At 40.7% G+C, this 13,582-nt stretch overlaps 1 protein-coding gene across 1 annotated transcript in view; it reads right to left on the bottom strand.

Annotated features, from left to right (window-relative positions):
* LOC146219453 (NACHT, LRR and PYD domains-containing protein 12-like) overlaps positions 1 to 13,582 on the bottom strand; it is a 120,974-nt gene that overhangs the window by 3,375 nt on the left and 104,017 nt on the right. Inside the window, 3 exon segments of the mRNA XM_084694358.1 lie at positions 185 to 231; positions 11,104 to 11,201; positions 11,631 to 11,688. Coding sequence (XP_084550484.1) covers positions 185 to 231; positions 11,104 to 11,201; positions 11,631 to 11,688 — 203 coding nt within the window.

The raw sequence follows: 13,582 nt of genomic DNA, 5'->3' as shown, positions 1-13,582 counted from the left end.
ATTATTTGTTTGTTGTTGATTTTGTGAAGGTGTAAATCATTTTGGATTAATATTTAATATAATAAAGTTCTGTGTAACTAATTATTAACGAAGGAATTATGAACCCCCCCGCCACAAATAGCTTTCTAATCTGTGGGAAACATTGGACCCTGTGTACTAGAACTAAGTAGCAGTCAATACTCACATTTCCTAAGACCAGGTTTGATCCTGCACTCTCCACCATGATCCACACTGTAGGGATAAGCAGAGGAATGATGAGGAAATGACACTTCACCTGTTGCTAAGTGACAAAAGTAAACATGTTGTTTCTATGTTTATTATCAGAGATGTATTCCAGAAAGCAGGTTTTACAAACTCTGAGCCTAACCCTGAACTCTGACTTGATGAACCCTGAGATGGGAAGTACAGAGTCATCGGTTCCAGTAAAGCTGATCTGAGTTAGTTTAATACTAATTCACTGGAATTAGAAATTCTCATGCGTGCAGGCGAGTATGCAAACATTTTCTGAAAGATAAACTACTGCAACAGCAAAACACAGACAATTGGTCAATGAGTACATTTCAATGCAGTCTATTTATTTGATATTTAACCACACGTCTAACTACAGCTGAACAAGTGGTGGAACAATCGTATGGCCACAAAACACACTTGGCAGCAGCTGAAAATGAAATATAGAGGGTTTTCACAACGCGTCATCAGACCGGAAGTTGCCATATTGGAGGCACTCCGCATCACAACAAAGCACAGACACTGAAGTACATCCCGAACGTCATCAAGGAAAATGGTTCATTATTGCCGTGTTTCAGGTTGTACCAATAAGACAGACCGAGAAAGACATTTGGAATATGTTAGGTTGATTAAAGACGTTATTGCGTTACTTACTTTGGCCTTCACAACACAACTGTTGTTGATAACTTGGTACTGCATCTCCCTCACCCATCCACACACCATCTCGTTATAGGCTTCCAAACCTTTATAGGATTTAAAGTATTCCGCTGTGTATGGGCTCGGCGAGAAAACCAGGTAGTTGACTAAATTGGGATACACAACTGAAGGAAGAATCACCGGGTCGTCACAGATCTAAGAAGAGGGAGCTAACTCGTAGGGATCTGCACCGCCAATAAATCGTAATCAGGCATGAAAACGAGTCAGGGGTGAAAAAGGTGAGAAGGATATTACCCCTCTAAGGGGGTCCGGGTGCATGCTCCCCCATAAGAATTTTTTTAATATTCCATATTTTAAAGCATCAATCTGATGCATTTTGAGATACTTTTTTGCCAACCTGGGGAGAGCTGGAGAAACGTAACTTAAGCCATGAGTCGAAAATTATTATGGCCTCCTTAAATCAAATCAAATGTATTTGTATAGCCCTTTTTACACGCAAGCATGTCACAGAGGTCTTCACATACACCCATAGAACTGCCCCTCAACCAACCTAAACCCTCAAGGAAGACAAGGAAAAACTCCCAGAAAAAATGGGGAGAAAAAATGGAAGAAACCTTGGGAGGAGCAATTCCTGACTAAGTATTATGCAAGCCCCCACAAGAGATGGTGGACATGCTGTAACTTAACTCGTCTTGATTGACAGCCAATACAAGTACCAGCGTACTTTGAAGTCAAAATGCGTATCTGCTACACAAATTGCGTACAGGTTGGCAGGTCTGCTTATTGATTGAATGGCAGGGACGGACTGGGAGTAAAAATAGGCCCTGGACTTTGATCCAGACCGGCCCACCAGAACCGGTCCCGTATACGCCACCACAGCGAGTGCCCTGCTAATGCATGCAATTTCTGTGCCTGATGTGATGCTAGTTAGGGACTTCCATGGTTAATTTTTTGGGCTGATTTGAGCGAAAAATAGTTTTTGGAGCTTGAAACAAATATAGCCGTTTGTCCAATTGGTAAAACGTTGTCTAGTGAAGGTAATTACGTTTACGTTTCTTAGCCTGGTTTTCCATCTTTATATTGTCTCAAGTTAGCTTTCGATCTGTCAGTGTCACTGTTGTGTGGCACTAAGGGCTGCATACATTCATTTGGAATTGTCCACCGGAGATTTAGCTAGCTGGCTAACGTTGCGTTCTCTCCTGCTGTGTTCAATGACTCAACTCATCAAGCTGTAGTTAACGTTAGCTAAATCTATGTCAACAGAGCTCCTGGGTAACTTAACTTATACATACCAGAAAATATAAAAATAATTGAAACCATCATTCACTGAGGCCAGGAGTGCTTCCAGCTTCTGATGGTGGTTTGCACTGGTGATGCAAGGCCCTTCGCGTTAATATTTCCATGCACTCGCGCTCCCTTCTGACACGCGCCCCCTAACAATTTCTCATCGAATCTACACAATTCACGTAGGTCACCTATTTTGGTTTCAAAACGGCAAATTTCGCCGAAAGGTGAGGGATTTTCATGTCTGCGTAATGTCTCGAAATATCGCGCCTTTTCTTGTGGTCCAAGTCCTTCCCTATATATGCCTTTTGCATCTTGGACGTGTTTTGATGAGCTTTTCGGTTGTTTAGACATGACTACATTCACTTAAAGTATCCAAAGCGCACAATACTCCATTGTGTAAAAAAACTGAGTGCCTCCACAATGGCCGCGCATCCGGGTTACCGCCTAGAACGTGACGTCGGTGAAAACCCTCTAAAACCCTATAAAATCAGTTCAAACAGGTAGGGCATATTTTGCTTAGGCCTACCAGACACATGATTGTTTTAATCATATTTAACAGGATTAAATCAAGTACATATCATTCAGTGGCTGTCTCAACTTGTAAGAATGCCTTTTTAACACATAGATGTTGTCTCACCTAATATCCTGCTCAGTATATGAACATTGGACTTGTAGTGGACTAACAGAAAGAAGGCAGAGGAGGGCACCACCTCTGACAGAGGCAGAAGAGCTGGCTCTGAGCCAGAACGCTGGGCGACCAGTGGCTGAAGGCATCCCTGGAGGGAGCTCATCCAAGCCTATCACCCCCGAGGACACAAGTGCCCACATAACATGTTAGTGTGTTTGTGGAGATTTAATTTGGGGGCTTCATTTCTCCCAAAGGTCATTGATGGTGTTACCTGCATTGTTGAGCCTTCTACCACAATAGAACCTCTTGCAGTTTAAGTTCTCACTATTGCAAAGAATGCATACAGTACTGTAGAACAGAATGCTCTTCATCACAGAATGATACAGATATGTTGTCTGCTGCCACAGAGAGGTATTCAGAAAGACCTACAGAGGTATACATCTTACTTTCTCCTCCTTTATAACAAAGCATGACTGGGCATTACAAGGAGGAGCAGGGTTTCCCACCGAAAAAGTGTTAGTTAAGGTGGTAGGGTTTGCCGTCAGACTGGGGGGGAAGGGGATGGGGGGTTGTAGAGTCTAGCCTAATGTGTTCTGGGGGGGGGGGGGGGGTCGTTTGTATGATAGATTATTATATGGCAACAACGGTACAAGCTTTCTGATTGGCTAATGGGTAGTCATGCCAGCCGTGTATTGACCGCGGTCTGATAAGTATTCTTATTGCCCTCTGACGTCATCTTCAAAATGAGCCATATTGATGAGTCAGCTGCTGAGTTTTACCATCCAGATGATGCTGAAAAGATTTGTCATCGAAAGTGAGGATGAAGACTAGACTTGGAATCACTTGTTGTTATTTTGTGTTGAAATTAAAGCCATTTTAGCAGAACCATGTTGTCCGCTTTCTATCAAAAGTAATGAGTTTTTAGGCAACACATGAAACACACCGTGAGAAGACTTGAGAGCTAGCTACAATTAGCCTAGAGGTACCATTTATTTTCGTTTAAAAAATGAAAAGAAGCTAAAAATGCCATATAATAAACTACTTATTAACCTCGACCGTTCGGTCATGCCAGGAAATTTCAAACCTCGGCTTTGCCGATACGTTCCAGCCTCAGTTTAATATTTCCCGGCATGACCTCACTCTCGGTTAGTGAGTCAGATGGCTGAACGGTGAGGGAGTCGGGCTAGTAATCAGAAGGTTACCGGATCGATTTCCCGCCGTGTCAAATGATGTAGTGTCCTTGGGCAAGGCACTTCAACCTACTTACCTCGGGGAGAATGTCCCTGTACTTACTGTAAGTCGCTCTGGATAAGAGCGTCTGCTAAATGACTAAATGTAAATGTAAGTAGTTACTAATGCATTCTGTAGAGAAGGGACGGTTTGGAATGAAAGGGAGCAAACAGGACGGAGGAACACAGCATTAATCTTCTTTTTTTGGATGACGTAGTTAAGGCAGCAGGCGTGTGTTGCTTAGTCGGCCGCCTTAACTGGAAAGTGCTGCGGGAAACCCTGAGGAGGGTCCATCAACCTCCACAGCACAGATTAACAGGGACATGTTCAGTATATACCAGGTTAGCTCTGTATGGAAAACTAGAGAATTTCACGTCATCTTTATGTGTTATACGGCTTCAAAAACAATAGGGTGGATGACAGGGCTCTCTCTTTTTTCTTCATGGAGAAAAAGGAGGAGGGAGCGAGTCTCCCAGAGTTGGCCAACGTGTGTGAGGGGGGAGGGTCCGTGAGTGATTATTCAACTGCGTGTGTGAAGTCATCTACACTTGTGTCTCGCAAAGGGAGTGATTGACGGCTAATATTAACCAATCGAAACTCTGCATTAAAGTTAAGAGTCTAAAGATGAAGTTTAATTGGTTGTGTAACGTTTGATAGAACGGTGGACCGGTCACTGTATCAGCTCACAGCAGGCACATACTACTGTGCAATTAGCCAGCATTTTGTAGAGAACTGAAAACGTTTATTCACAAAGGCTCACCAAGACAATACTTTTTGAACAGAAAACATAGCTAGCTACCTTCGCCATTGGCTAGTACATTTTTTATTTTACTCGCCAGACTTTTTACATGAAATTCAGGAACAATACCAAGTACATTATCTGTCTGAATTATTCTTTATGTTGCATACTCATTTAATATACAATTTTTTAGCAAATGGCTTTCTTTTGCTACTTGACTTCAGCCACCTCTCTAGTGCTGACTCTAGGTGCGTTCGACATGGACTGACTTCATGCAGCGCTGCAGACGGCTGATTTGAAACAGTGAATTCTAGTTAGACTTTTTGTCCGACTTGAGACAGCGCCAAGGCTAGGTCACTGTGACGTAGCCATCAAAGTACCGTGAGATCGATTCGAGAACTGCCGACTGTGTAGCCGAGCGCATTTTCTCAAGAGCAACTGCTATTTCATGATTGGCCAGACTCACACACAACAACTTTGACGCGTGTTTTGTAATTATTCTGACACCTTCAGTTTAGCCAACGCTCAAATCCGGACCAAACAGTTTAATTAAATACAAAATTAGTTGAAGAAAGGGTTTTAGTCCGCCTCTTCACTAACGGAAAGACTAAGTTTAATTATAAATAAAGTAAAGTAAGCAAACAGCGCTTGATCAGCCATGACTGACGTCAACGCAGAAAACCACGAGAAGCTGGAATGTCTGACTTTACAGAGCCGTTTTCAACTCCTCCCGACTGCAAGCGGCTACTCTCGCCGGTCGTTTCACGCAGCGCACATGAAACGCACCTAATGGTTCATAGGCCTACTGCTGAAGCTCTGGGCCTTCTGTTGAAATAAGGATCAGGTCTGAAAGGCATGAGGATGTGAGACTGCTGCAGACATCTGATTGTATTCTCTTTTGGGCACTGAAGGCTCTTTCGCAGTTGGCAGAGCTGTTAAGCAGAGCAAAAATAATCTGAACAAGGAACAGTAGGCCTAATCTTAAATTGTCTTGAAAACAAAAAAAAAGTATTAAAGGTCACATGACATGAAAACTTAACTTTTGGAGGTTATTTAACATTAATAAGTTCCCCTAGCCTGCCTTTGGTCCCCCAGTGGCTAAAATTTTCGATAGGTGTAAACCAAGCCCTGGGTGTTTTGAGAAAATGAAGGCTTAAACGTTCTGTTTTAAAATCTGCTCCTTGCGACGTCACAAGGAGCCAGGCTACCGCCCTTCTCTCTGCTTTGCCCGCCCAGATAATCTGGCCCGCCCATGAAAAAGTGAGCTACGATCGTGCAAAGGCAAGTGCGATATCGGTTTTTCCTGGAGAGACATCATGGCTAGCAAACGAACGAAGCATAACAGTTGCTCAGTGTTTGGATGTACAAATCAAAACAATAAGTATTTTTTTAGTTCCTTCATCCAAGCCTCTGCACAACCAGTATCTTCATTTTATTTTTGCTGGAAATGCGCCGACACAACTTCCCAAAGTTTTGTATGTCTGCGCCAAACATTTCAGCCACTACTGTTTCCTCAACTTGGGCCAACACAAAGCTGGCCTTGCTGAAATTAAATTATGGATCATTACTAAACACCTGTCTGCGTTTTTGTAGTGCGTTTCAGTCCGTGGTGCAGGAGGAGCGCAACGCGCATATCAGGCGCAGCATTCAGTCAGTTTCTGTGCTTGTCTTCATTTTTGTGAGCACAGAAAATCCCAATTCGCACATGTACGTGGTAGTGAAAGGAATAAGCATATAATTAGAAATAGGCCTGCTGGCTCTACTGAGGCCAGGATATTCTGACGAAATGCTTATCCAGAATGATAAGGTCACAGATCCGTAGCGTCAGTACGATCGCAGCTGAGCTGCAACAACTCTGTTTTTTCTGCAGGACTAAGCGTCAACTCAAGCAAAGCCTGAGGAGGATTCTCAAATTCGAAGGGATTTTGCACCCACCTTTTATCATTCAGAATGGCATACCGGTACCTCTCTGTTGGAAAATAGCGACCAGTTCTCAATAAGTGCAACGAGATGAGTTTGATTAAGCGCAGACGGCTGCTGGTCTTTCAAATAGGGGAAGTTCATTTTCGGCCTAAATTATATATATCTTACATTATTTGTATAGTTCACTGGCTAGTTCACCCTTACAACACTAGCCTAGCCTACAGTATGTATGTAGTATGAATGAAGGAAGGAACGATCAACGAAACAATAGGCCTATTAAACGCTGATTTGAACCCTAAAGAACGTTCAAAGTCTATAAAGTTCAACGTCTTTGGCAAACTATTTCTCTGCTGATCAACAATACGAATGGTAACAAATACATTGTAAAAAGACACACTGTGTTAAGTTATTTTTGTTGGCAAGTAGCCGTGTAATAAGCGGGATGATTTATAGAACGTCATTATCGGGGAAATAAGCCCCTTCAGGGCGAAACAAAACCCCTCCGCTTTGAGCTGTTCGCCCTTTCGGGTCTATATCCCTTACAAAAGAAACGTTCTAATTTCCTGCGCTTTCAAACAATCAGTGGTGTGGATAGCAACGGCAGCTAACAAACTGCTTTTGAATTAGCCATGTCCCCTTAAATTAATATCAAACTTATTTACGTTTTGGGGGGCTTATTTTCAGTTAGCAGACGGTACTATTTGAATCACAATTCCATCTGAAATACTGCCAGTGATAACGTTGTTACAGTAGCTTGTTTCAAAGGGGGTTCCTTGTTTCAAATGCTGTTCTTAATGAATTATGCAATATGAGTACTAAATATGAGTAGGCTAAATGCTTGATTGAAATATAAAAATATCACTAGAAGGGAAAACGGACCCACCTGCAACTAAAGCAAGCAAGCACACCCTACAATTTCTCCAGAAATTGTACCCTCTCTAGTTGAAATTACTATGAGTGTGCACCTCTGCAAACCAGGGTGATCAGATCAGATCGCATCTTACAGCAACGGGGGCTACGAGCCATTGCGATACATCCGTTGTAAACATTAGCGCATGTTGCCGCCCCTCTCCTCCTCATTAGGGTCAATGACAAATGAAGCTTTAAAAAAATATTTTTTTAAAGTGTTTTCAAAATGGATGTAATGCATGTTTTTGACATTGGAGCAATGTATTTAAACAAGTCTTATTTGATAAATAACTTTTCAAAGTGATTAAATTCATTTTTTTACTGTATTTTTAACTTCACCACCCAAAAAATGTCAGGTGGCGCAACCAAATATTTTTTTAAATATATATATTTACCTACCATTTACTCAAAGTGAATTTTTTAGCAAGTGTTCCTTAGTGTGTATACAGTGCTTAACAGATTATTATTTTGTGTCTGCTTTTTGGTATTTACAACAATTTAAGATTGTTGCAGCCTAGTGCCAGGTATTTTGTAAATGTTAAGCATCCAATTTTACATTTAAAGACAGAAAAATAGTTTTACGAATATACAAATTAATGTATTCAATACAATAGCTATGCACATAATAGTTTAAAACCATTTGTCACTTTAACCTATTATTTATTGGTTTAAATACAAATGTTACCTGGTCGCACCACCTGACGATTCAGTTGTGCCACCTGACAACAGTAGTAATGACAGGAAATATGCAGAATAATTGCATTTTTATTTCAAATACCAAAAAAAATATTTTTGTTAACAGTCTCTGCTGATGTTAAGGTAGTAAATTGATCACATTTATCAAGACTTTTAAAATAAAAGTAGTTGAAAGATCAAAAACAGGATATAGGCCACAGGATCACATTCGGTATAGGATGTGGTGCAACAGATTGATTAGATACACTGTAATGAATTGTAAATTAACAACAACAAAGTCACACTCTAAAGTATCATGTTTTAGTTTAAAACTTTAGTGTAATATTTAAACATAACACCATTGAAACGTCTAAATATATTCAAATTCATTCATAGAAAGTATTCCAAGATTTTAAAACATTCAATTAATAGCAACTGGAATGTAACAATAACTAAACACAAAATAAAAACGTATTGTTATTTAACAAAAAAGTAATGTTTGACAAAATATTTCAAAACATAAAACAGAAATGTTCACATTACTGTTGGCTACTCTCTGTTTAATTCTTGTAGAGCTGATATGCCATTTCAGTTGTGGCAACTAAAGCAGTCCCAGTCTGAATGAGTTAGCCGTGTGTGCCGTGAATTAAGAGGCTCTGGTTCTGATATTACTTTGAGCACATCCTTTATATAGTAAAAAATGATATCAGCTGGATGGGGCCAAGTGAACACATTCTTTCTTCCCAACTGCTGCATGCAGCTCACCTCAATCTCATCACCAATAACCTGAAGAACCTGTCCCACGAATGGCTGACCTTCGTATTTCACTAAGATGAACTTCCCATTCAGATCGTCATCTTGGGCACTGGCCTGGGTACCGGCTGTTTGCAAGTTGACCCTTGTGGTATTGTGGCACTGGCAGATATGTGGTCTGTTGCAGAAGCAGGAGATCTCCCTGTGCATTATGTTCCCTGGCTCAGTGGAGATGACCTGGTGTATCGCCATAGTTCCCTTTACAGGTGGCACAGCTTCAGGAACTGCTTCATCAAATTTTCTGATGTTCTCCTCAGTCACCCAGAAGAACCTGATGTCAGATTTCCTCTCTGTTACAAGGCTGTAAAAATCTTCTGGGGTCTGGACGTCTGCTCCCATTTTCAGTCAGCAGTGCGCTTAACTGCACCACCAACTCCATCGGGGGCGCCTTTGCCGTGGGACTTCTCCGAGAAGTTCCAGGTCACCTGCTTGAAGCCTGAGAGGAAGGGGATGGTGCTGAGCAAATAAAAATTCTTCTTATTTTGGTACTGAGTGACAGGATCGTCACTCATTACGTGTAACGTTGTGGGGGATGGGTTGCATTTCCTCATTACATCCTTCAGCACTGGCTCCAAGTGGGCCCACACAGCTCTCTCATCGTGCCGAAGAGACGCAGAGATGGTGGCATAGGACTGTGAGCCAGCTGCTGTATAAGCTACACAGGTGTGGACAGTAGCTTGCTTCCGACTTCCTCCGAAATGGAAAGACTGCACCTCACTATTAAGCTTGCAGGAGAAGTTTTCGGAAAAATCAATATGGAGGACGACCTCATCTTCTCTTAGGCTTTCTTTCAAAGCCCTGCATTCTTTAACTTGGTGTAGCCAATTGTAGTGGTGTTTGGCTAGGCCGTCGAGCTTCTGGTTGAAAAGTTTCAACAGTTCTGTACAGGGTCCAATTTGGGCTTCTTTAACAAAATTCATATATGTCTTAAGCCCCTCTGTCACAGGTTTTCTCTTCCACTGACTCCAGGTCACACTCTCTTCTGTCTGAGGTCTTGAAACTTCAACCTCATTGTAGCAACATTGTGGACAGACTCTATACATACATGGCTTGTTTTCTGTACTGCATGCGATTGAGGACAACAGCTGAGAAAGGCTAGCAGTTTTCAGAAGACCTTTCTGCTGCTGTTTGTCACAAAGGAGTTTGACATTTTCATGGTCCAAACAAGCACATGTGTTCCTGTCTGAAACTTTTGGTTGTGTAACAAAGAAAGGACAATACCGAACAAATTGTCTGTAAGACAGCCAGTGTGACTTCTGCATTTCACAGTTATACTGCGGATGGAGTTCAATTAAAGGTTTGACCAAGACACGCCTCTGTTGTTTAATTTTGTTTTTGTGACCGTGTCCTTTCTCCCTGGCAGTAAGCGACTGTTCTCATCTCGACAGAGGAAGTCAGCTACTTTCTCCTTTCTCTGGATGGCCAGTTTCTTCCCTGATCGTTTCCCTTCAGTATTCAATTTTTTCTTTTGCTTCTTCGATTCTTTGGCCCTTAATCTTTCTACGCGCTTTCTTAATTTTTCAGACTCTTTTTTGGCAACTTCCATCTCACTCTTCATTTTGTGCATTTTACGGCGCAATTTAGCTTTCTCTCTTAGCCATTTCACATTACTGTTGGCTACTCTCTCTGGTGTTGAGGATGCTCTGGGTGGATCTAAACTGACAATATTCCCTCTATCAATGTTAGGAGGGTTAGGTTGAAACTCTGCTGGGACTTCTATGGGAGTAGTATCCATTGACTCTGGTGTAAAATTCAAAATGTCCTCCATAGCCCTGTTCCTTTCCCTGTGCTTTCTCTGGTCTTTCTTCCACTGTTGTCTTGCTTTTTTCTGTTCTGTTGTGGACAGCTGGCTGATGGGGGGTTTCACAATTTTTCCCTCTCTCTTCCTCCTCTGATAACTACAAAACATGAGAACTGATCAACTGGCATATTCCCATTACAAACTTTGAAAGGTCTGACAACTGTATAAAAGTAACACCTACAAAATCCAGGCTTGCATTACAGTTTATCATACCTTTCTTTTCTTTTTGCAAGGTATGTTTCTCTTGCAGCCGGATCATTTTTAGTGCGCTCCCTGTGTCGTGCAGATTTTTCCTTAGTTGATAATGGCATCTAAAATCATTTTAAAAAATCATAAAAATGTTTGAAACTGTATACCATCTTTAATATTAAACTAATAAACATTTTAGAAAATGAATAGACAATCTAAGAGCCTTATATATCATATAATAATTAATAATAATATTATAAGATATAATGTATAGTTAAATTCCTTGCAGTTGCGCCACCTGACTGACTGGTTGCACCACCTGACTTTCCCCTCTAATTTCAAATTAAACAGGCCTCTAGTTGGACGCCTGTATTAGTTTTTGAGTTCAGGTTCAAGGTCATTCATATAATATTTTGATATAAAAAGAGTTTTATGATAAAAACATTTCCCTAGTTTAACATTGGTTGTACCACCTGACATAAAAAGTGTACCAATCTAACTATGAGGTGAAAGTAGCTATTTTTATCAAAATTTGAGAGAAAATTACCAACCTTTTCACTCGTCATAAAGGTCAGTTGGGGTCCTCTGGATGATGCAATATCCTGTTTACTATTAATGACATTCCACTTCAGAATAAAAGCCACATTTTTACAGTTGCGCCACCCTGACATTTGAGAACATACAAATTGCTGGACAAATTTTTTTAATGATCTCAACTAGATCAAAGTATTTATATTTGGAAAATTTGATTTATTTGAAAGGTTTCAAACATAAAATCGTGCCACAGTATCTTACTTTGAATTTATTATCATTAAAACACAATTTTCAATACTTTTTTTGGTCTGTTAATTTGCACGGACGGTTGCGCCACCTGACATTTTGGGGGTTTGAGATGCCAAAACACAAAATAATATATTTTTATTTAATTTACTGAAAATGTATTCAAACTAAATAGATTAAAAATATAAAGTGATGCATGTCATGAATTGATTCAAACTATTTAAAAAGAAAATGATGCAGTCGGACACAAAACTATGCATGTCATGTCATTGACCCATTAGCATGTAAAGCTACAGACACAGAAACAGCGTGTTTTGAGGAAAGCTCATTGAGGGACTGCTCGTAGTGGCTGTAATTATGCACCAAGGCTGAATTTCGGGAAAGATACTTCAGATACAGCAATAGGGAACCACAGTATATCATGTGACCTTTAAGCGTTTTATGCTCAGACTGGAATTGTAGGCCATCTTGTTTGCATCCATCTCTTTGAGCGTGACGACTGACGAGTGCCGTAAAATCAAGTCGATCTTTTTGTGAGACAAAGCGACAGAGCCAGTGTAGCGTTTTACCTTCCCTAGCGACAAAAATCCAGCGACAAGCGTCAAATTTAGCGACTTTCCATTACTTTGGCAATCTCCGTTTTTGTTGTTTAGCAGCAGCAAAATAACTAATTGTACGTCCGTTGTCATAGCAGCCAACCATGTTAACTCGCAGTCAAGCGACAGTGCGTCATTGAAATCTGCGCTAAACTTATTATTTGCCTCTAACTCAGTCACAGGCCAGTGAAATTGAAAAATGTACTATCCATTGGCTAATTAAAGATTTCACGCCCAGCATGAAATTTGGTCGCATATGCGAGTGATTTACTCACATTGTAGAGGGTTGTGTGTTTCCTCTCTTTCTGGTACAGAAAACCCAGTTTCCCTCATCTCAGGGTTAAACTCACTGTTTTCACTTAAACCAACTTTCTGGAATAGACAACAGGAAATACAATTATGATCGTAGCTGATGAAGAAAGTGTTTTGTCCGTCTCTTCATAAACGGAGTGACTAAGTTCAGTTGAGTTCTGGATTTCAATAAGTATTATCAATCTGCAGATTGGGAGAGAAAATCGGACCTCTGACCATAAATGACAACACAACACCAGGCTTAGGTCTCAATCATGTCTCTCTCAGCCCTGAAGGCTGGAGGACCATCTTTTATAGGGCACAAGAATGTAAACATAGATAGTGACAGTCAGGCAGTAATGACGTTACAACAGTCTCAGAGGAAAAGATTCACAGCTCCCAACACATGACCACTCAGCCTAGAGAGTTCATAGTTGGAGCTCTCCTTGTAGCCATAACAAGGAACATTTAGCCAGCACTTTCTCCTGACCCCGAACATCTATTAACCCTGACACATAGACACAATCTACTCTTATTAATAGCAAGCTTACATGAGAACATACTAACTAGTATCCAATGACTAGTTCTATTGATTAGTGAATAATGTAAGCACACAGGAAATCGCAATTTCTTCCACATAGCTATTAGGGATGGGCGTGGTTAATCGAATATCCGGATATCTTAAAGTAAGTTAGTATTCGAATACTTTTTTCGAATACTTATGAGCGTAGTTTAATAAAAAAAACGATTTTAATGAAAAACCGTCGCGTCGTGTTGTGGATTCTAATAGTTGTGACGTTAGAAATTATGAAAACCATCAAAAAAAGGTAGGCTAC

Source organism: Hypomesus nipponensis, chromosome 28, assembly GCF_054491055.1.
Source record: "Hypomesus nipponensis isolate SF chromosome 28, ASM5449105v1, whole genome shotgun sequence".
NCBI classification, from domain to species: Eukaryota; Metazoa; Chordata; class Actinopteri; order Osmeriformes; family Osmeridae; genus Hypomesus; species Hypomesus nipponensis.
This window is presented reverse-complemented; position numbering and strand designations above follow the sequence as displayed.